The following is a 24853-nucleotide window of genomic DNA, read 5'->3' on the forward strand; positions in this document are numbered from 1 at the left end:
GAACAGTTTGGCCACCAGAGGTCGACAAAGAACACACAATCGTCCATAAGAGCGCTCATGTTTAGAAACATGTTTGTGCTCAATTTAAGAGCAGTCTATGTTTATTGTGTATGTTATGTATGACAATTAACAGTGAATTAGCAGTTTTACTCTTGATTTTAATCGCATCCAATAAACATATCTAACCTACATAAGAGTTTAACAGGCGTCAACTGATATGAAATCACGAAGATTATTCATATAACACATACAGCATTATGAACAACATGCTGAACAAGGCTCTGGTCAGGTTTGTGACCAAAATATATAGTAATCAAATATGGGTGGGAACCTTTGAATGGTAAATGGGGATCGAACCAGGAACCCTCAGGTTGCTGGCACGGCCACTCTCCCAAATGCGCCACACCACACATTTTTGTTTCATCTGACATCACATGGACAAAGATAAAACAAAAATTGAGCTGTTTGGCCACAAAACCCAGCAATATGTTTGGAGGAGAAAAGGTGAGGCCTTTAATCACAGGAACACCATGCCTACCGTCAAGCATGGTGGTGGTAGTATTATGCTCTGGTCCTGTTTTGCTGCCAATGGAACTGGTGCTTTACAGAGAGTAAATGGGACAATGAAAAAGGAGGATTACCTCCAAATTCTTCAGGACAACCTAAAATCATCAGCTTGGAGGTTGGGTCTTGGGAGCAGTTGGGTGTTCCAACAGGACAATGACCCCAAACACATGTCAAAAGTGGCTAAATCAGGCTAGAATGAAGGTATTAGAATGGCCTTCCCAAAGTCCTGACTTAAACGTGTGGACAATGCTGAAGAAACAAGTCAATTACAGAAAACCAACAAATTTAGCTGAACTGCACCAATTTTGTCAAGAGGAGTGGTCAAAAATTCAAGCAGAAGCTTGTGGATGGCTACCAAAAGCGCCTTATTGCAGTGAAACTTGCCAAGGGACATGTAAGCAAATATTAACATTGCTGTATGTATACTTTTGACCCAGCACATTTGCTCACATTTTCAGTAAATTCATAAAAGAACCAAACGTCATGAATGTTTTTTGTGACCAACAAGTATGTGCTCCAATCACTCTATCACAAAAAAATAAGAGTTGTAGAAATGATTGGAAACTCAAGACTGTCCTTTACAAGTGACCACGACTGTATGACTTCAATGAAACGTGTCATCGATGACATCATGTATGAGTAAATTCATGTGTGATTAAATTGTTGCAAGGCACGATTATTAAAGCAAATGGAGGCTGCCAACTAAAACGTTATTCTTCACACAGCTGTGTAATAAATGAAAGATAATGAAATATATCAAAAAGCAAACCAAGCATAACTTTTATTTTGACTAAGTAAAGGAAACATGAGAAAACAAGATGACTACACTCCCATAAAACATATTAAAAAACATCCATCCATTTTCTACAACTTGTCCCTCTCGGGGTGGCTGAAGCCTATCCCAGCTGCACTTGTGCAGAAGGCGGGGTACACCCTGGACAAGTCGCCACCTCATCGCAGGGCCAACACAGATAGACAAACATCATTCATATTTTTTTTTTTTAATTGCAGGCTGCACTTGACTTCACAAAAGTCCCCAGCTTGTCCATGAAGAGGTGAAGAAATAAGAGTCTGTTTTTGTTCTTAACTTTCCGGCAATCCGCACTTTCGATTGCGGACCTGAATCACCTCCCTCCTCTCCTGCAGGAAGCTTCCGAAGGCGTCCTTCTCTTTGCTCTCCTCCGCTTCTGCGGACAAAAAAAAAAATAAAAAAATAAAAAGTTATTTCGAGCTTTGGACGGACACTCGGCAGACGTCAGCGAGCCTCACTGCTGTGGTCGATGTCGTCCGTGTCGCTGTCCACGTCGTCTTCGTCCTCGGAGTCGCGGGCGCCGCGGGTCATGATGAGGTCGCTGGGTCCGGCCACGTCCACTTTTTCTGCGGAACACAACACGTGCGTGGGGGTTGAAGGAGACATGTTACGCCATTAGCGGTCCTGTTCAGAGCAGTCTGTTCTGTCTCATGCAAATGAGCTCAGTCTGCCCCCCTTATTGCAATTGCATCGCCATGGCAACAACCGAGCACGGAACCGCCCGGAAGTTCACCATTTACTTTTTTTCCCTCAAAACTCGACAGTGCGCCTTATAACCACAGGGCCTAATGTACGGAATAATTCTGGTTTTGCTTACCGAATTCGAAGCACTTTTATTTGGTACATGGTGTAATGATAAGTGTGACCAGTAGATGGCAGTCAAACATAAGAGATACTTGTAAACTGCACTATGATGGCAATATGACTCAAGTAAACAACACCAACATTTTATATGTTCCATTGAAAATTTAGAAAATTACACACGGCGCTCAAAAATCTATCAAAATGTTTTAGTACGACTTTGGTAAGCTATGAAGCCGCACCGCATGATGTGCTTCAACATAGGAGTATTATTATGGTGTGTGTGTATAAGGTAAGACATATTATCTGGCATTTTGTTTCGCATTATTATGCAAAAGCAACTTTTCTTACCTTCTGGTACCTGCTGATCTGTATTTGGGATCTGCATAAGTCCTGAGAAATTGCGCAAGTCTGCCTTTGTAGTCCGTGCCGACACCGTAGTTGATAAGTTTATATAGCACTTTTTCTCTAGTGACTCAAAGAGCTTTACATAGTGAAACCCAATATCTAAGTTACATTTAAAGCAGTGTGGGTGTCAATGGGAGCAGGTGGGTAAAGTGTCTTGCCCAAGGACACAACGGCAGTGACTAGGATGGCCGAAGCTGGGATCGAACCTGGAACGCTTAAGTTGCTGGCACGGCCTCTCTACCAACCAAGCTACACCGCCCCAAAATAAGCTTCTACTTTTTCTCTATCTTCTTGTTATGGGACATTCATCCTCCGCTGTTGCCATTTCTAATATAAAGTAGTGTAAAATTACTTATATCTGTCAGTAAACTCGCCATGAAAGCGCTAAAACATACCGGTGTAGTGAGTTTACATTATTCACTCAAGGAACTTTAGTTATTAGACAGTTAGGGTCTTTTTCACGGGACACATTTCCGGCCTTGTTGTTGTTTCCGGATGAGGAGATGCTGCTCCGTTATTGATTGAAGTAAAGTCTGAATGTCATTAAAACAGTTATCTCCATCTTTTGACACTTCTTCCACTCCCGTCCTTGCACGCTACACCGCTACAACAAAGATGACGGGGAGAAGACGCTGCCGAAGGTGAGCCACGTAAATAAGAGCGCCCACAATATGAAGATAAGCGGCTTGAAGATGATCTGTAAAACATAATCTATGCAACATTTTGACCAAAGAACCACCATTACATGTTATGTAGACCACAAGGAGTGTTTTACATTTAGAAAAAAAATAATAATATGACTCCTTTGATGCGCTCTATAATCCGGTGAGCCTTATATATGAAAAAAGATCAAAAATAGACCATTCATCGGCAGTAAATCCTTATAATCTGGAAAATACCGTATTTTTTGGACTATAAGTCGCAGTTTTTTCCATAGTTTGGCTGGGGGTGCGATTTATACTCCAGAGCGACTTATACTATACCAGGGGTCGGCAACCCGCGGCTCTAGAGCCGCATGCGGCTCTTTAGCGTCGCCCTAGTGGCTCTCTGGAGCTTTTTCAAAAAATGTATGAAAAATGGAAAAAGATGAGGGGAAAATTTTTTGTTTTTGTTTTAATATGGTTTGGAGGACAAACATGACACAAACCTCCCTAATTGTTACAAAGCACACTGTTTATATTAAACATGCTTCACTGATTCGAGTATTTGGCCAGCGCCGTTTTGTCCTACTAATTTTGGCGGTCCTTGAACTCACCGTAGTTTGTTTACATGTATAACTTTCTCTGACTTTCTAGGACGTGTTTTATGCCACTTCTTTTTCTGTCTCATTTTGTCCACCAATCTTTTAAGGTTGTGCATGAAAGGTGAGTTTTGTTGATGTTATTGACTTGTGTGGAGTGCTAATCAGACATATTTGGTCACTGCATGACTGCGAGCTAATCGATGCTAACATGCTATTTAGGCTAGCTATATGTACATATTGCATCATTATGCCTCATTTGTAGCTATATTTGAGCTCATTTAGTTTCCTTTAAGTCCTCTTAATTCAATTTATATCTCATGACACACTATCTGTATGTAATATGGCTTTTAATTTTTTGTGGCTCCAGACAGATTTGTTTTTGTATTTTTGGTCCAATATGGCTCTTTCAACATTTTGGGTTGCCGACCCCTGTACTATACGGTACACAAACTAAATACGCCAGAAGACTCTCTGGTGTAAACTAATTGAAAAAACAATATTAGCAAACATCATAGTAGCCATTTTTCAAATTTGCCATAGAAGTGTTTTCTTGTAAAAGGTGCACTATGAGTCATATCAAGAGTTTTCATGTAGGAACAAAGGAAGAGGAAAGCACAACAATAGGTACCGTATTTTTCAGAGTATAAGTCGCACCGCAGTATAAGTCGCACCGGCCGAAAATGCATAATAAAGAAGGAAAAAAACATATATAAGTCGCATTTTTTGTGAAAATGTATTTGATAAAAGCCAACACCAAGAATAGACATTTGAAAGGCAATTTAAAATAAATAAAGAATAGTGAACAACAGGCTGAATAAGTGTACGTTATATGAGGCATAAATAACCAACTGAGAACGTGCCTGGTATGTTAACGTAACATATTATGGTAAGAGTCATTCAAATAACTATAACATATAGAACATGCTATATGTTTACCAAACAATCTGTCACTCCTAATCGCTAAATCCCATGAAATCTTATACGTCTAGTCTCTTACGTGAATGAGATAAATAATATTATTTGATATTTTACACTAATGTGTTAATAATTTCACACATAAGTCGCTCCTGAGTATAAGTCGCACCCCCAGCCAAACTATGAAAAAAAACTGTGACTTATAGTCCGGAAAATACGGTAGTCTGAGAAAGGGTATTAGGACTTTGGCGACGACAGGACACCAAAATAAATGTTTGGTCATAGCTGACCTGAAACAGACGCCGCCATGTCGACGGCGCCGAGATCCTTCCGGAGTCTCTCCAGCTGCTCTTGCTGCTTTTCACTTTGGGCGTCCAGCTGGTGGACAGGGCAAAGGTCAAAACGCTCAAGTCGTCAAGAAGTCAGCGTGGGCGATGGGAGAGCGCTAACAAGGCCAAGACGCTCACCAGCTGCTGGCGCAGTCTTTCATATTCTGGTCGATAATCCCTGAGGAACCAAGAGACGTTTAATATAAAATATTACTTCTCTAATAAGACAACATGGACACTACGGCCACCCAAAAAAACAGAGCTAACAGAAATGTTGTGACTTCATAAAAATTGTAAACACACCTGTCGTACTCTTCAGCTGCGTCCTGCACCTTAACGAGGAGGTCGTCCAATCCATTTCCTGTCACCGAGGACACGCCCACTACCTGTGGAAGCAGGCGGGTCATCAGCATACTGGTGGGTGGGGTTTGGTGGTAGCGGGGGGGCGTATATTGTAGCGTCCCGGAAGAGTTAGTGCTGCAAGGGGTTCTGGGTATTTGTTCTGTTGTGTTTATGTTGTGTTACGGTGCGGATGTTCTCCCGAAATGTGTTTGTCATTCTTGTTTGGTGTGGGTTCACAGTGTGGCGTATATTTGTAACGGTGTTAAAGTTGTTTATACGGCCACCCTCAGTGTGACCTGTATGGTTGTTGATCAAGTATGCCTTGCATTCACTTGTGTGTGTGTAAAAGCCGCATATATTGTGTGACTGTTTGTATGGAGGAGAAGCGGACGTTAAAGGCATGCCCCCAATATTGTTGTCCGGGTGTTGTCCGGGTGGAAATCGGGAGAATTCAGGAGAATGGTTGCCCCGGGAGATTTTCTGGAGGGGCACTGAAATTCGGGAGTCTCCCGGGGAAAATCGGGAGGGTTGGCAAGTATGGTCATCAGAGGTTCTCCTTCAAGCGTTCCAAACGGCGCTCTCACCCTCAGGTTGGAGTAGAACTCATCCAGGACCAGACTCATGGAGCGTGTCAGGTTGCTCACATACGAGGTCTCCTGGTTTAGAGCGTCCTGGAAAGCCTCAAAGTCCTGCATCCACTCCACGGCGAAGCTGTGGTCGATGATGTCCGTCTGCACAAAGTGCACAATCCAATCCACTTTATTTATATAGCACATTTAAACAACAAAATGTTTCCAAAGTGCTGCACAACAATATTAAAAACAATATTCAAATATTATCCTTAGGTCCACCAATGACTGAATAAAAACAAAAAATAATACATATAAAACCAATATAAAAACAATATAAAATAAATATGATTAAAAACGATTTTAAAAGGTAAAACCAATTAAAACAGTAAATAGAAATCAACATTTTAAAAACACAGAGGATGTAGTGTTATAAGCCAGAGAATAAAAGTCAGTCTTTTTTCACCATGGGGCCTTGAACGCAACACACCAACTGAACCAGCATACCCGATATCATATTTAGATAAACAGTATAGAGATCGACCGATACAATTTTTTATGGGACGATACCGATTATTGGTAGTCAAGCAGGCTGATAATTGATATTTGGAGCCAAAATGTATTTGCAGTAAAAGTTATTTAAAAATGAATAGTATAGATCAGTAAACATAATGCGACAATGTTTTATGTGGCGCTAATGTTGTGGTTAAAAAAAAGCATCAGAGGATTTCAGAGACACCTTTAATACGTGTGTCTAAGACGGGGGTCAGCAACCCGCGGCTCTCTGATACCACTCTAGTGGCTCCCAGGAGCATTTTTTAAAAAGGATTGAAAATTGAAAAAATGGGGGAAAATAATTTCTTTGTTTTAGTATGTTTTTGGTTTGAGGACAAACATGACATAAACCTTCCTAATTGTTAGAAAGCCCACTGTTTAATAGGGATGATACTTAAAAACGATTTTCCCAGTTGTTCGATAAGACTCGGACTCGAATCCCTTTTTGAGAACCGGTACCCGTTATCGAGACCACTATAGTAAAGAAAAAGAGTTGCTTCTTTATTCGAATCCCTTAGAACGAATCCCGTCCCGACCAGAAATGCCCCGTGAGACATCACAAAAAATGACGTCACGTAGCTCAGATAGCGAAAGCAGGAAAAACAATGGACCGGAAAAAGCGCTCCAAGGTGTAATAAAGTTCAAAACAAAAAGGTATAATCCAATGAATAACTTTACTAAGAGATTTGAGCAAGGTACAAACACATGACCAACACTTTTACGACCAACCGGAAACATAGCAACCAGGCTAGCAACGCACCTCCTTTACGGCAGCTTTTGCAACGGTCTTAAAGCAACCGCAGCACATACATATTGATACAACATATCTCCCTTTTTTTAACTTTTGTTTTTCTTTCCTTGTAAACAAAACAAAATCACACTCTATATGTGTTGTCTGTCTAATTATAAATAATGCAGACGAGGCGTGTTGGCTGAGTTCTTGACGTTTACTTTCACAGCGTGCTCATAACCTCATTCTTAGCTGCCGGGTGGCGACATGCAACAACACTTTTCGGGGCTACCGCGCATGCTCGTCACTCCCGTTGCATGCTGGGTAGTGTAGTTGTTATATTCCCTAGCTCAAGGGTCGGCAACCCAAAATGTTGAAAGAGCCATATTGGACCAAAAATACAAAAACAAATCTGTCTGGAGCCGCAAAAAATTAAAAGCCATATTACATACAGATAGTGTGTCATGAGATATACATTGAATTAAGAGGACTTAAAGGAAACTAAATGACCTCAAATATACCTACCAATGAGGCATAATGATGCAATATGCACATATAGCTAGCCTAAATAACATGTTAGCATCGATTAGCTTGCAGTATGTCTGATTAGCACTCCACACAAGTCAATAACATCAACGAAACTCACCTTTGTGCATTCATGCACAACATTAAAAGTTTGGTGGACAAAATGAGACAGAAAAAGAAGTGGCATAAAACACGTCTTAGAAAGTCTGAGAAAGTTGTACATGTAAACAAACTACGGTGAGTTCAAGGACCGCCAAAATTAGTAGGACAAAACGGCGCTCGCCAAATACTCGAATCAGTGAAGCATGTTTAATATAAACAGTGTACTTTATAACAATTAGGGAGGTTTGTGTCATGTTTGTCCTCCTACAGAAACCATATTTAAACAAAAAATATATTTTTTTCCCCCTCATCTTTTTCCATTTTTCATACATTTTTGAAAAAGCTCCAGAGAGCCACCAGGGCGGCGCTAAAGAGCCGCGGGTTGCCGACCCCTGACCTAGCTCATAACATCACATGTTTCTCCCTATAAAGAAATAATGTTAACTCAATAAAGTGTATTTCTTCTTTTAGCTTTAACTTTTCATTTTTTAGCATTGTAACCACATTTGCAAACAACTTTTCTCTTCATAGAATTTTCTTTCAATAAAGAAATAAAGTGCAAAAATGTCAAAGCATCATAACAAACAGTTATGTCAAATAGCAGCGGAAGTGCACTTTTTGGAGAGCTGTATTATTTTCCGTTTTGTGCCCAAGGGACTGATTTCATTTAACACTATATTATTATTATTTATACACCTATAGTGATCACAGAGACAGGTTGTTTTTGTGATACTGTATATATTTGTTTTTCTGAAAAATCCCACTTAATATACTTTGGGTAACAACAGTCAATATTTATTTATTTTATTTTATTTTTTTAGGGTGGTAACAGTCAATATTTATTTATTTATTAGATTTTATTTTATTTTTATATAATAAAAGTGAGCTTTTGTTAAACCAAATATTGTGTGTTTTTTTCCATATACAACAACCTATCTGGACTCGATAAGAGAATCGATAAGGAATCGGTTCGATAAAAGGATTCGATAATAGGCTCGAACTCGATAATTTCTTATCAAACATCATCCCTACTGATGAATATGTGTGTGTGTATGCTTCACTGATATCATTTGGTGAACATCGTTTTGTTCTACTAATTTCGGCGGTTCTTGAACTCACCATAGTGTGGACTGTGACGCAACAGTTTGTTTACATGTCAAATCTTCCACTCCTTCTTTGTCTCATTTTGTCCACCAAAAGTTTCATACTGTGTGTGAATGCACAAAGGTGCGCTTTGTTGATGTTATTGACAAAGCCCCCCCACCCCGACCACCTCAACCTCCTCATGCTCTCTCAGGGAGAGCATGTCCCAAATTCCAAGCTGCTGTTTTGAGGCATGTTAAAAAAAATAATGCACTTTGTGACTTCAATAATAAATATGGCAGTGCCATGTTGGCATTTTTTTCCATAACTTGAGTTGATTTATTTTGGAAAACCTTGTTACATTGTTTAATGCATCCAGCGGGGCATCACAACAAAATTAGGCATAATAATGTGTTAATTCCACGACTACATATATCGGTATCGGTTGATATCGGTATCGGTAATTAAGAGTTGGACAATATCGGCAAAAAAGCCATTATCGGACATCTCTAGAAAATATCAATCTTGTGTGTTTATTAGAGGACATTTAGATGTTAACTGTCCAACTTTATTATTTCTGAGATGCTTGTTTTCTCAGCTGTTATCGGACCAGGACATGGCTAAATGTAACGTTACATTTTAAGCGTAGTAAAACAAATAAAAATAAGTTACTCACTTTGTTCATGGCGACAATGAAAGGGAGCTTGGTCTTGTAGAGAATACTAAAAGAACACCAAACAAGAAACCGTTACAAGGGCGTTTTTTCTGCGGCAACAAATGCCAACTTGAATGTTTACAGCCCTAAATCACAAGTGTCTCAAAGGGCTGCACAAACCACAACGACATCCTCGGTTCAGATCCCACATCAGGGCAAGGAAAAACTCAACATAATGGGATAACAATGAGAAACCTTGGAGAGGACCGTAGATGTGGGTGACCCCCACACCCCAGGGCGACCGGTGCAATGGACGTCGAGTGGATCTAGCATAATATTGCGAGAGTCCAGTCCATAGTGGATCTAACATAATAGTGTGAGAGTCCAGTCCATAGTGGATCTAACATAATAGTGAGAGAGTCCAGTCCATAGTGGATCTAACATAATAGTGAGAGTCCAGTCCATAGTGGATCTAACATAATAGTGTGAGAGTCCTGCCCATAGTGGATCTAGCATAATATTGTGAGAGTCCAGTCCATAGTGGATCTAACATAATATTGTGAGAGTCCAGTCCATAGTGGATCTAATATAATAGTGAGAGTCCAGTCCATAGAGGATCTAACATAATAGTGAGAGTCCAGTCCATAGTGGATCTAACATAATAGTAAGAGTCCAGTCCATAGTGGATCTAACATAATATTGTGAGAGTCCAGTCCATAGTGGATCTAACATAATAGTGAGAGTCCAGTCCATAGTGGATCTAGCATAATATTGTGAAAGTCCAGTCCATAGTGGATCTAACATAATATTGAGAGTCCAGTCCATAGTGGATCGAACATAATAGTGTAAGAGTCCAGTCCATAGTGGATCTAACATAATAGTGAGAGAGTCCAGTCCATAGTGGATCTAGCATAATATTGTGAGAGTCCAGTCCATAGTGGATCTAACATAATAGTGAGAGAGTCCAGTCCATAGTGGATCTAGCATAATATTTTGAGAGTCCAGTCCATAGTGGATCTAACATAATAGTGTGAGAGTCCAGTCCATAGTGGATCTAACATAATAATGAGAGTCCAGTCCATAGTGGATCTAACATAATATTGTGAGAGTCCAGTCCATAGTGGATCCAGCATAATATTGTGAGAGTCCAGTCCATAGTGGATCTAACATAATATTGAGAGTCCAGTCCATAGTGGATCGAACATAATAGTGTGAGAGTCCAGCCCATAGTGGATCTAACATAATAGTGAGAAAGTCCAGCCCATAGTGGATCTAACATAATAGTGAGAGAGTCCAGTCCATAGTGGATCTAACATAATAGTGTGAGAATCCAGTCCATAGTGGATCTAACATAATAGTGAGAGTCCAGTCCATAGTGGATCTAACATAATAGTGTGAGAGTCCAGTCCATAGTGGATCTAACATAATAGTGTGAGAGTCCAGTCCATAGTGGATCTAACATAATAGTGTGAGAGTCCAGTCCATAGTGGATCTAACATAATAGTGAGAGAGTCCAGTCCATAGTGGATCTAACATAATAGTGTGAGAATCCAGTCCATAGTGGATCTAACATAATAGTGAGAGTCCAGTCCATAGTGGATCTAACATAATAGTGTGAGAGTCCAGTCCATAGTGGATCTAACATAATAGTGTGAGAGTCCAGTCCATAGTGGATCTAACATAATATTGAGAGTCCAGTCCATAGTGGATCTAACATAATAGTGTGAGAGTCCAGTCCAAAAGTGGATCTAACATAATAGTGAGGGAGTCCAGTCCATAGTGGCTCTAGCATAATATTGTGAGAGTCCAGTCCATAGTGGATCTAACATAATAGTGTGAGAGTCCAGTCCATAGTGGATCTAACATAATAGTGAGAGAGTCCAGTCCATAGTGGATCTAGCATAATATTGTGAGAGTCCAGCCTATAGTGGATCTAACATAACAGTGAGAGTCCAGTCCATAGAGGATCTAACATAATAGTGAGAGTCCAGTCCATAGTGGATCTAACATAATAGTGAGAGTCCAGTCCATAGTGGATCTAACATAATAGTAAGAGTCCAGTCCATAGTGGATCTAACATAATATTGAGAGTCCAGTCCATAGTGGATCGAACATAATAGTGTGAGAGTCCAGCCCATAGTGGATCTAACATAATAGTGAGAGAGTCCAGCCCATAGTGGATCTAACATAATAGTGAGAGAGTCCAGTCCATAGTGGATCTAACATAATAGTGTGAGAATCCAGTCCATAGTGGATCTAACATAATAGTGAGAGTTCAGTCCATAGTGGATCTAGCATAATATTGTGAGAGTCCAGTCCATAGTGGATCTAACATAATATTGAGAGTCCAGTCCATAGTGGATCTAACATAATATTGTGAGAGTCTAGTCCATAGTGGATCTAACATAATAGTGAGAGAGTCCAGTCCATAGTGGATCTAGCATAATATTGTGAGAGTCCAGCCTTTAGTGGATCTAACATAATAGTGAGAGTCCAGTCCATACGGGATCTAACATAATAGTGAGAGTCCAGTCCATAGTGGATCTAACATAATAGTGAGAGTCCAGTCCATAGTGGATCTAACATAATAGTAAGAGTCCAGTCCATAGTGGATCTAACATAATATTGTGAGAGAGTCCAGTCCATAGTGGATCTAGCATAATATTGTGAGAGTCCAGTCCATAATGGATCTAACATAATATTGAGAGTCCAGTCCATAGTGGATCGAACATAATAGTGTGAGAGTCCAGCCCATAGTGGATCTAACATAATATTGTGAGAGTCCAGTCCATAGTGGATCTAACGTAATAGTGAGAGTCCAGTCCATAGTGGATCTAACATAATAGTGAGAGAGTCCAGTCCATAGTGGATCTAGCATAATATTGTGAGAGTCCAGTCCATAGTGGATCTAACATAATAGTGTGAGAGTCCAGTCCATAGTGGATCTAACATAATAATGAGAGTCCAGTCCATAGTGGATCTAACATAATAGTGAGAGAGTCCAGTCCATAGTGGATCTAACATAATAGTGTGAGAGTCCAGTCCATAGTGGATCTAACATAATAGTGAGAGTCCAGTCCATAGTGGATTTAACATAATAATGAGAGTCCAGTCCATAGTGGATCTAACATAATAGTGAGAGAGTCCAGTCCATAGTGGATCTAACATAATAATGAGAGTCCAGTCCATAGTGGATCTAACATAATAGTGAGAGTCCAGTCCATAGTGGATCTAACATAATAATGAGAGTCCAGTCCATAGTGGATCTAACATAATAGTGAGAGTCCAGTCCATAGTGGATCTAACATAATAGTGAGAGTCCAGTCCATAGTGGATCTAACGTAATAGTGAGAGTCCAGTCCATAGTGGATCTAACATAATAGTGAGAGTCCAGTCCATAGTGGATCCAACATAATATTGTGAGAGTCTAGTCCATAGTGGATCTAACATTATAGTGAGAGAGTCCAGTCCATAGTGGATCTAGCATAATATTGTGAGAGTCCAGTCCATAGTGGATCTAACATAATAGTAAGAGTCCAGCCCATATTGGATCTAACATAATAGTGAGAGAGTCCAGTCCATAGTGGATCTAGCATAATATTGTGAGAGTCCAGTCCATAGTGGATCTAACATAATAGTGTGAGAGTCCAGTCCATAGTGGATCTAACATAATAATGAGAGTCCAGTCCATAGTGGATCTAACATAATAGTGAGAGTCCAGTCCATAGTGGATCTAACATAATAGTGAGAGTCCAGTCCATAGTGGATCTAACATAATAGTGTGAGAGTCCAGTCCATAGTGGATCTAACATAATAATGAGAGTCCAGTCCATAGTGGATCTAACATAATAGTGAGAGAGTCCAGTCCATAGTGGATCTAGCATAATATTGTGAGAGTCCAGTTCATAGTGGATCTAACATAATAGTGTGAGAGTCCAGTCCATAGTGGATCTAACATAATAGTGAGAGTCCAGTCCATAGTGGATCTAACATAATAGTGTGAGAGTCCAGTCCATAGTGGATCTAACATAATAATGAGAGTCCAGTCCATAGTGGATCCAACATAATAGTGAGAGTCCAGTCCATAGTGGATCTAACATAATAGTGAGAGAGTCCAGTCCATAGTGGATCTAACATAATAGTGTGAGAGTCCAGTCCATAGTGGATCTAACATAATAGTGTGAGAGTCCAGTCCATAGTGGATCTAACATAATAGTGTGAGAGTCCAGTCCATAGTAGATCTAACATAATAATGAGAGTCCAGTCCATAGTGGATCTAACATAATAGTGAGAGTCCAGTCCATAGTGGATCTAACATAATAGTGAGAGTCCAGTCCATAGTGGATCTAACATAATAGTGTGAGAGTCCAGTCCATAGTGGATCTAACATAATAATGAGAGTCCAGTCCATAGTGGATCCAACATAATAGTAAGAGTCCAGTCCATGGTGGATCTAACATAATAGTGTGAGAGTCCAGTCCATAGTGGATCTAACATAATAATGAGAGTCCAGTCCATAGTGGATCTAACATAATAATGAGAGTCCAGTCCATAGTGGATCTAACATAATAGTGAGAAAACTTGCGCTATCGTACCTGCAGGCGTACAACATGTTGGACATGAAGGTGACGGGATTGACGCTCCGTGACGTGTCCATGACGTAGACCACCACGCAGGGGAAGGACGAGGCCTGAGACATTTTGCACGTTATGGGATGAAGCAGCACAATAAACCTCGGCCGGGCTGGCGACGCACCAGAGCTTCCGTGATGATGGTTCCCGACGCGGACCAGGTGAAGACTTCGATCTGACCCGGGGTGTCGATAAGCACGTGCCTGCACAGGTGAGAGAAAACAATGAACATTTGCGATGATATTTAGACGTACGATCCGTTCACTGACCTGTGATCGTGCTGCTTCTTCTCTATGAAGTGCATCACCTAGAGGACGACCGCTCTATTACTTCTGGTGCAAAACATTGCAGAGATAAATAAGAACAGGAAAGACCTGATCAAAGCGAGTGGCAAACAGGTTGAGAGAGGTCACGATGCCGCCGTTGGGTCCCAGGCCGTACTGCTTCATCACCTCTTTGTAGTTCACCGTGTCTCGGATGTCTGCAGAACGACAACATTCAGGTCAGAGGTCGTGTCTGGAAACGTGGACTCAAAGTGGCTTTTTGTACGCTAGAGGCAGACTTCAAGTACAAAACCCAAAACCAGTGAAGTTGGCACGTTGTGTAAATGGTAAATAAAAACAGAATACAATGATTTGCAAATCCTTTTCAACTTATATTCAATTGAATAGACTGCAAAGACAAGATATTTAATGTTCGAACTGAGAAACTTTTTTTTTAATCACTAACTTAGAATTTAATGGCAGCAAAACATTGTAAAAAAGTTGGCACAGGGGCATTTTTACCACTGTTACATGGTCTTTCCTTTTAACAACACTCAGTAAACGTTTGGGAACTGAGGAGACCAATTTTTGAAGCTTTTCAGGTGGAATTCTTTCCCATTCTTGCTTGATGTACAGCTTAAGTTGTTCAACAGTCCGGGGTCTCCGTTGTCCTATTTTACACTTTATAATTCGCCACACATTTTCAATGGGAGACAAGTCTGTTCTATAGGCAGCCCAGTCTAGTACCCGCACTTTGTTGTTGGCCCCCCACTGTTGTAACACGTGCAGAATGTGACTTAGTATTGTCTTGCTGAAATAAGCAGGGGCGTCCATGAAGAAGACGTTGCTTGGATGGCAACATATGTTGCTCCAAAACCTGTATGTACCTTTCAGCATTAAGGGTGCCTTCACAGATGTGTAAGTTACCCATGCCTTGGGCACTAATACACCCCCATAACATCACAGATGCTGGCTTTTGAACTTTGCGCCGAGAACAATCGGGATGGTTCTTTTCTTCTTTGGTCCAGAGGACACGACGTCCAGTTTCCCAAAAACAATTTGAAATGTGGACTCGTCAGACCACAGGACACTTTTCCACTTTGCATCAGTCCATCTTAGATGAGCTCGGGCCCAGCAAAGCCGGCAGCGTATCTGGGTGTTGTTGATAAATGGCTTTGGCTTTGCATAGAGTTTTAACTTGCACTTGCAGATGCTTTTATCCTCTTAAGGCCCAAGCTGTTTGTTTACATGCTTTTTTTATTTCTCTTTGCTATTTGGGCTTATTGGACCCTAATTAGAATAAAAACTTAAGAATCATCTTTTGATATGATGTTCTTAGTTCATAAGTAACAAACGCATACTTCATGTTTAGTGACATGCTAATGCTTATTTTTACACTTTTTTTTTTTCAAAATTCCATTGTATGTTATACTCCTCTGACACCACCAGATGGCAGTATAAGTGTCCACATAAGCAGCCATAAGACCCCAATTCAGTAATGTACACAATTTTGGAAATAAGAGCTAAAAGGTGCTGTCCACGCATGTGGCCACTAAGCCTTTAGAGGTTTAAACCCAATCATGGCACCCACCTGTTCCCAATTAGCCTGTTCACCTGTAGAATGTTTCAAATAAGTGTTCCTCAACTTTCTCAGTCTATTTTTTGCCACTTGTGCCAGCTTTTTTTAAACAAGTTGCGGGCAAAAAATTCTAAATGAGCCAATATTTGCAAAAGATAACAAAGTTATCCAGTTTGAACATTAAGTATCTTGTATAGCTCGGTTGGTAGAGCGGCCGTGCCATCAACTTGAGGGTTGCAGGTTCGATCCCCGCTTCCGCCATCCTAGTCACTGCTGTTGTGTCCTTGGGCAAGACACTTTACCCACCTGCTCCCAGTGCCACCCACACTGCTTTAAATGTAACTTAGATATTGGGTTTCACTATGTAAAGCTCTTTGAGTCACTAGAGAAAAGCGCTATATAAATATAATTCACTTCACTTCACTTTGCAGTCTATTCAATTGAATATAAGTTGAAAAGGATTTGCAAATTATTGTATTCTGTGTGTACTTACCATTTACACAACGTACCAACTTCACCGGTTTTGGGTTTTGTACAAGTAGTACGCTCCTTACCGATGTTTGGAGGGAAGGGGACCTCGTGGACGGCAGGATCCAGGTTGATGAGGTATGGCGGACATTTGAGAGAATACAGATGCGCCGTCAACCTCTGTTAAAATCGACATAATGGTTAGAGACACTTAAGAGGACACGTCCACTAATACATTCAGCGGACATTAGATTAAGGGTTTTATGGTACTAATGCAGGGGTGGGCAACCCAAAATGTTGGAACAGCCATATTGGACCAAAAATACAAAACAAATGTGTCTGGAACCGCAAAAAATTAAAAGCCTTATACAATATAAGTGTTATAAAGAAGGCAACACATGATGTAAGTGTCTATATTAGCTATAATAGCCTACTATCAAAGGCTGACGCAAATCTTCATTGACAGAAATGTTGTATTTTAATTTTTATTCTACACATTTTTGCAACCTTGGAAATCATTAGTAAAATGGAGGCTTCTCACAGAATGAGATACGTTCTGGAAATTACTGGCTCAGAAGGGCCAAAGGTATAATAGATGTGTGTGTCCAAGTTTAAGGAAACGGCAGGCTGTCTTCTTCTAATGGATTTATTACAATCTTTGCAAGCTGGGTAACGTTTGCCGTGGTCTGGAACAACATGGCACACAAACAACTATGAGAAATGCAGCTAATATGACATACCGGTACAGATAATGTGTCATGAGCCATGCAAATATAAATTAAATACACAGAGGACATAAGTAAAGGAAATTAAATGAGCTCAAATATAGCTACAAACGAGGCATAATGATGCAATATGTACATACAACTAGCCTAAATAGCATGTTAGCATCAATTAGCTTGCAGTCATGGATTGACCAAATATGCCTGATAAGCACTTCAGCAAATCAATAACATCAACAAAGCTCACCTTTTTGCATTCACGCACAGCATAAAACATTTGGTGGACAAAATGAGACAAAGAAGGAGTGGCATAAAACACGTCTTTCTGTGGCCGCGTCGGAGAAAGTTGTGCATGTAAACAAACTACGAGGGGTTCAAGGATCACTGAAATTAGTAGGACAAAACGGTGCTTGCCAAATACTCCCATCAGTGAAGCATGTATAACATAAACAGTGGGATTTCTAACAATTAGGAAGGTTTGGGTCATGTTTGTTCTCCTACAGAAAATATATTAAAACAAAAAAACAAAAACATTTTTCTTCATCTTTTTCCATTTTCACACATCTCTGAAAGAGGTCCAGGGAGCCACTTAAGTGCCGCATGCGGCTCTAAAGACGCGGGTTGCTGACCACCGTACTAATGAATTTTTAAAAAGTACTATACTGCCTTTGAAAAATACCAATACATTTTTTTTCATTTAAATGATGGCGCGCCGTGGTGACATTGCTGGTAATACGAGCCGAGGCGCACGTCGCTAGTCAGCACACACAGAGAGCACTTACAAGCAGAAACAGTGGGGAGAAAGAAGAGGGGGAATGGACGTATTTTGGCTTAAAAACTAACGATAGAGGTGAAGCTATAAACACTGACCCCGAATTTCCACTAAATGCGGAACACGCGCGCTCCTGAATGTAAACAAAAGTAATACAAATATTGACAATAACAACACTAAGTACGAGCCGTATATAGTCGATACTACAACGAGTTGAGTTGAGTTTATTTGGAACATGCATGCAAACAACATGACACACCACAATTTCCAGTTTCTCTATTCAACATTGTCGAAAAGGAGTAGGAACCCCTTTTCCTTTACATAGCAGTTGCTAAAACTTTTGTTCACTTCCTGTTCTCAATTTATTCACAATATACTCCATAAGTATTAACAATAAAAATAAATAAATAATAATTGGTGAAGTAAGTTACATTTCATATGGTGAGATGAGTAAGATTATCTTGAAAATGAATGGATGGATGAAATAAATTCAGAATGTTAATCATGGTTCTTCTTCTTTGTACTTTGTAAACACTTTAAGTTTGAAGACTTTCTTGAAGTGAATCATATTAGTATATTATTGGATTATTGCTTAATCCATTCCATCATTTAATTCCACACACTGATATACTGAAGGTCTTAAGTGTTGTATGTGCGTATAAATGTTTTAAATTAAAGTTTTCTCTAAGATTATATTTCTCCTTTTTTGTTGAGAAGAATTGTTGTATATTCTTGGGTAGCAGGTTATAGTTTGCTTTGTGTATAATTTTAGCTGTGTGCAAATTCACTATGTCTTGTAATATCAGTATTTTTGATTCAATAAATAAAGGGTTAGTATGTTCTCTATATCCAACACGATGTATTATTCTAACTGATCTTTTTTTGTAACACCAATAATGAATGAAGTGTACTTTTGTAGTTATTTCCCCATATTTCTGCACAATAACTCAGATATGGTAACACTAGTGAGCAATAGAGAATATGGAATGATTTTGGGTCTAGAACATGTTTTGCTTTATTCATCTATATTTTTCATTGTTACAACATTTTTTGTTATTGTTTATAAACGGAGGAAATACTTTGCAGGACACAGAAATAACTTTAATTATGACCAATGTATGATCCTGTAACTACTTAGTATTGGATTGCTCTGGCTTCCTGTTGCTCAGAGAATAGACCTTAAAACAGCTCTCCTTGTGTACAAGTCTGTTCATGGTCTTTGGACCAAATATGGTGAAACTGTGTTTGTTTTATGCTCCTAAAATATGGAATACTCTTCCTAAAGATGTGAGAAAGGCCTCAATGTTGGCATTATTCACATTCAGCCTGATTTAGTTTAGTGTATTATTCTTCGGTCAATGGTCAACAAAATAAACAAACAGTTGTACATTCATAGATTGAAAATGAAAATGTTGCAGACCGAAAGGGTTTAGGCCATGGGGTGTATATTGTAGCGTCCAGGTGTTGTGCCGGGTAATGCACCCCCGCCGTAGAATGCACCCCCTGACGGGAGTGTTCTATCAACTAAAGCCCACACTTAAAGTTTCCACGTGCAAGATTGAATCTATTTAAAAAAGTTATTTAATAAGAAGCCAAAAGTGCAAAAACAATAATGTTCGTGTTGGAGGAGTTGTGAATGAATGAAATCTGAAATCTGTGCTGCAGTCTGCAGGTGTACCTAATGTTGTGGCCCAGGAGCGACTGCAGCATGGATTTCATAATTCATTCATTCACAACTCCTCCAACACGAACATTATTGTTTTTGCACTTTTGGCTTCTTATTAAATCATTTTTAAAAATAGATTCAATCTTGCACGTGGAAACTTTTAAGTGTGGGCTTTAGTTGATATAACACTCCCGTCAGGGGGTGCCTTATCCGGCACAACACCTAGTGCTGCAAAGGGTTCTGGGTATTTGTTCTGTTGTGTTTATGTTGTGTTACTGTGCGGATGTTCTCCCAAAATGTGTTTGTCATTCTTGTTTGGTGTGGATTCACAGTGTGGCGTATATTTCTAACAATGTTAAAGTTGCTATACGGCCACTCTCAGTGTAAACTGTATCGCTGAAGATCAAGTATGCGTTGCATTTACGTGCGTGTGTGCGTACAGGAGCCGCTCATATCTTGTGACTGGGCGGGCACGTTGTTTGAAGGGATGAAAAGCGGACGTGACGTCAGCTCGTAGAGGACGTTAAAAGCAGTTCCTGTAAGGCACGCGCCCAAGACTGTGGAATACGAGATATAATGACTGATGAACACCTTGGTTGGATAATGAAAGATACCTCAGCTCAAAGCCTGAGCCCCGACATTAATGAACTAGCGTCCAAGAAAAGATGGCAGGTATCTGTGTTGCAAACTGAGCAGTTTAAAGTCCTGAATGGTTGGTTTATTCATTATTTTATTTTCAAATTTATTAGCCTGTGGAAAAAGTTAATGTTGATATTTACCTCAGAAGGCTGCAAATACAAAAGAGGCATTCAATTTTATTCAAATTGTATTTGATATGCCATTGATATTTTTTAATCTTTATTATTATTATTCGAAACTCGATTTTGCATGTCACTATAAAGTTATATAAGCCTTGCGTGTTCAATATTTAATGCAAAACTTGTTTGGGTCCCTATTAAAAGGTTAATTTGTTCAACCTTGGCCCGCGGCTTTGTTCGGTTTTAAATTTTGGCCCACTCTGTATTTGAGTTTGACACCCCTGGTTTAGGCTGAAGTTGAACACTTATTGCGCCTAACCCTATAAACAATGTCAAGTGCAAGATGAACTTCCGAAAATTATGAAATGTCCTTTGTACAACATATTATAAATACACATTATACACAACATAAACACAGTTCAATTATATACACAGTAAAGGCATGTGAAATATCCTTGTACGCGTGTTAAACCTTTGTACCAATTATATACTATATACAAACAATTATACTTCCATTATTATTTATATCCCACATTTAGTATTTTAATTAACAATAATCATAGTATTAACTACTGTGTTGATTCAAGAGTGATATATTTTTTCAAGACATTGGTCTTAAAGTGTTTTTTAAATGTGTGAATGGAACTGGAACATTTTAAGGAATCATCCAAGCTGTTCCACAGTTGAACCCCACTGATTGATTTTAATTTTAGGAGCCAGATGAGGTGGTTCGGGCATCTGGTCAGGATGCCACCCGAACGCCTCCCTAGGGAGGTGTTTAGGGCACGTCCGACCGGTAGGAGGCCGCGGGGAAGACCCAGGACACGTTGGGAAGACTATGTCTCCCGGCTGGCCTGGGAACGCCTCGGGGTCCCACAGGAAGAGCTGGACGAAGTGGCTGGGGAGAGGGAAGTCTGGGCTTCCCTGCTTAGGCTGCTGCCCCCGCGACCCGACCTCGGATAAGCGGAAGAAGATGGATGGATGGATGGATGATAGTTAAGGGACAAGCGGTAGAAAATGGATGGATGAATGGATGATGGTTGGATGATTGTTTTACGATTATTGTATTTTCTACATTTAATTTGAAATACGAAATATTTCACTTTCTTTTATTTTCTGTAAAGCAGTTTGATGAGGTGGCGACTTGTCCAGGGTGTACCCCGCCCTCCGCCCGAATGCAGCTGCAGTCATGATTATTAGATAACAAGTCCAAATTATAAGACAGATAGTCAAAATTATGAGATACAAATGGAAAATTATGAGATAAAAAAGATTAAATGGTGAGATAAGAAAGTCGTTATTGTGAGATAGAAAGTATTTTTTTTTTTGTAAAAAGTTGAAATTATGAGGTAAAAAAGGTCTAAATCATTATATAAGAAGGTCGAAATTGTGAAATAAAAAGTCATAATCATATATGAGATGGAAAGTCGTAATTATGAGGTAAGAAAGTCATATTTATGAGGTAAAATGTCATAATTAAGAGGGGGAAAAAAGGCAAAATTATGAGATAAGAAAGTCAAATTTCCAAGCTAAAAAGTCATGATTATTAAATACAAAGTCGAAATTTTGAGATAAGAAAGACATAATTATGCGACAATAAGTCATAATTGTGAAATAAAAAGTCAGAATTTCGAGATAAAAAGTTGAAATTTTTAGATAAAAAAAAAAAAAATCGAAATTATGAAAAAAAGTCATGATTCTGAGATACAAATCGAAATTATAAGACAGAAAGTCAAAATTATGAGATACAAATGTGAAATTATCAGATAAAAAAGATGAAATAGTGAGAAAAGAAAGTCGTTATTGTGAGATAGAAAGTCTTCTTTTTTTTAGTAAAAAGTTGAAATTATGAGGTAAAAAAAAGGTCTAAATCATTATATAAGATGGTCGAAATTGTGAAATAAAAAAATCATTATATATGAGATGAAAAGTCGGAGATGAGTTAAGAAAGTCATATTAATGAGGTAAAATGTCCTAATTAAGAGGAAAAAAAGGCAAAATGATGAGATAAGAAAGTTGAATTTCCAAGCTAAAAAGTTATAATTATTAAATATAAAGTCGGAATTTTGAGATAAGAAAGGCATAATTATGTGATAATAAGTCATAACTGTGAAATAAAAAGTCAGAATTTTGAGATAAAAAGTTGAAATTAGGGACAAGCGGTAGAAAATGGTTGGACAGTTTGAATTGCCTGCTGTACGAATTGTGCTCTATAAATAAACTTGCCTTGCCTAAAGTGCGACGACTTTTCTAGAAAGCGTCAAGCCATGAAAGAGCCTGGTGACGTCACTGCGGTTACACGGACGTCCTCATTGGCGGATATTAAAGTTTGTGAGACTTACAAGTGAAAGTCTTTATGGTAACTTGCTAAGAAGCGGTCTGGTTTGGTAATAATTTGATGGCCATGCGAAAAATATGTGATAACATCACGTTGGCATGTTGTTGTCAAGGGGAATCAATGAAAATATGATGAATAGATGACCTGAACAAAGGTGGTCTTTCCGGATCCAGCCATGCCAAGAACGATCAAACAAACTGCTTTCTTCCCACCAGCAGTTTGCTCTCCCGCAGTCACGTCCGCCTCATCGCCTGCCATCATCTTGTCAACACTCGGTGGAGCTTCCGCCATCTTTGTCTTCTTCTTCTTCTACTTCTTCTTCTACTACTTCTTCTTCGTCGTCTTCTTCGGCTTCTACTTCATGACGGATTTTTGTTTTAGCGCCACCTTTCGAGAAGGCGTGCGGATGAAACGCTTGTATATAATGTTTATCATTGAACTCAGTACAATAGCAATAAAGGTGTAGCTGCTGACAGAAGCACATTGTATATATGTTGTATCATTTCATACTTGGTTAGAATAAATAATTACATACAGTGTATAAATATAAGTTCATATTTATATATAATGTGATTAAAAATGTATTTTCTTTGGTCATTTCATGCAAGTATATGTTAACTTTATTTTTTGTTACAAAACTCATATAAATTGGAGGGGAACATGTTTTTTGTGGATGGACTTTAAGCAGGGGTCACCAGCAAGAGCTACTTCTTGGGTACTGATTAATGCAAAGGGCTACCAGTTTGATAAACACTTAAATAAATTGCCAGAAATAGCCAATTTGCTCAATTTACCTTTAACTCTATGTTATTATTAATAATTAATGATATGTATCTTTGTGGAAACACTGATCATTTTAATGATTTCTCACAATAAATATATATAGAAACCAGGCGGAGCCTCACCTGCCATCATGGAAAGAAAAAAAATGTAAAAAGAAAAAAAAAATAATTAAATTCTTACATGTATCCAGTGACTATACTATAAAGTTATTTTCCATTTAACTTCACCAGTTTTAGATTATTTTTATTCAAAATCGCTGAATTTTCACATTTGCCGTTCAAATACTGAGAAGAGACGGTGCGGTGATCAGCAGCCAGTTGAGGCACGTCACTCAGTGCCTCAACATGGATTGCGGACTCGGCTAACTGCTGGCCTGCTGTGCAGTGAGACTGTATTGCTATATGAACTATATTATACATTTCCATAGTTTAGTTAGCTGAGGTATATAATGTACAGTGTATTTTGTCAACAACTGTATGTGTGTAACGTATTTATTGTGCTGAGCGATCATTAAACGGCTGCAAAAGACGCACTGGCTGAGGCTCCAGTAACCCCGCCTCCTGCACCCCCGCCGTAGAATTGTTATATCAACTAAAGCCCACACTTAAACTTTCCACGTGCAAGATTGAATCTATTTAAAAAATTATTTCATAGGAAGCCAAAAAGTGCAAAAACAATAATGTTGGTGTTGGAGGAGTTGTGAATGACTGCAGGGCCACAACATTAGGTACACCTGCAGACTGCAGGTGTATCTAATTCACAACTCCTCCAACACGAACATTATTGTTTTTGCACTTTTTGGCTTCTTATTAAATAACTTTTGTAACCTATTTTCATGGGCTTTCCTCTTTGTGATGTTAAGTTCCTGTTATGTGCTGTTATACAGTATATGCCTTGAGCTCTTATTTTGAAGGCGCTAAGAGCGGAAGTGATGTCACGTTGCGGAGGTTTTTGAAAGAAGGTAAATAAAGTGGTCCTCGTGTAAATTGGAGCCTCCGTGTTTGTTATTTTGTAGTTTCATACAGTATAGGCGACATTTATAAACCCTCGGTTACACTTTTTTAAATAGATTCAATCTTGCACGTGGAAAGTTTAAGTGAGGGCTTTAGTTGCGGCGCATGGACTTAATTTCTAAGTAAAGGTAAGACCATAATAACGTTTTTTTTATTACATGTGCTTTTTTGTGTGCTACAGTTTGTATGTGTAAAGTTAAAGTTAAGTTAAAGTACCAATGATTG

At 39.1% G+C, this 24853-nt stretch overlaps 1 protein-coding gene across 1 annotated transcript; it reads right to left on the reverse strand.

Annotated features, from left to right (window-relative positions):
* Positions 1 to 1323: 1323 nt before the first annotated feature.
* Positions 1324 to 23182, reverse strand: gpn1 (GPN-loop GTPase 1). Its single transcript, XM_061963754.2, has 13 exons — positions 22977 to 23182; positions 16663 to 16756; positions 14641 to 14747; positions 14536 to 14573; positions 14391 to 14469; positions 14231 to 14325; positions 9657 to 9702; positions 6001 to 6147; positions 5378 to 5460; positions 5213 to 5252; positions 5036 to 5123; positions 1837 to 1944; positions 1324 to 1754 (listed from the first exon to the last, which is right to left on the reverse strand). The coding sequence occupies exons 1-13, from the start codon at positions 23121 to 23123 to the stop codon at positions 1651 to 1653; spliced, it is 1176 nt and encodes a 391-aa protein (XP_061819738.2). The 5' UTR covers positions 23124 to 23182; the 3' UTR covers positions 1324 to 1650.
* Between the last annotated feature and the right edge of the window lie 1671 nt (positions 23183 to 24853).

Source organism: Nerophis lumbriciformis, linkage group LG06, assembly GCF_033978685.3.
Source record: "Nerophis lumbriciformis linkage group LG06, RoL_Nlum_v2.1, whole genome shotgun sequence".
Lineage (NCBI taxonomy): Eukaryota > Metazoa > Chordata > Actinopteri > Syngnathiformes > Syngnathidae > Nerophis > Nerophis lumbriciformis.

Coding starts and splice junctions, on each gene's coding strand:
- gpn1 (XM_061963754.2), bottom strand. CDS start 23,123: ATGGCGGAAGCTCCACCGAGTGTTGACAAGATGATGGCAGGCGATGAG. Junction 14,574..14,640: donor TTGCCACTCGCTTTGATCAG/GTCTTTCCTGTT, acceptor GTCGTCCTCTAG/GTGATGCACTTCATAGAGAA. Junction 1,945..5,035: donor CATGGCGGCGTCTGTTTCAG/GTCAGCTATGAC, acceptor TGTGTTCCGCAG/AAAAAGTGGACGTGGCCGGA.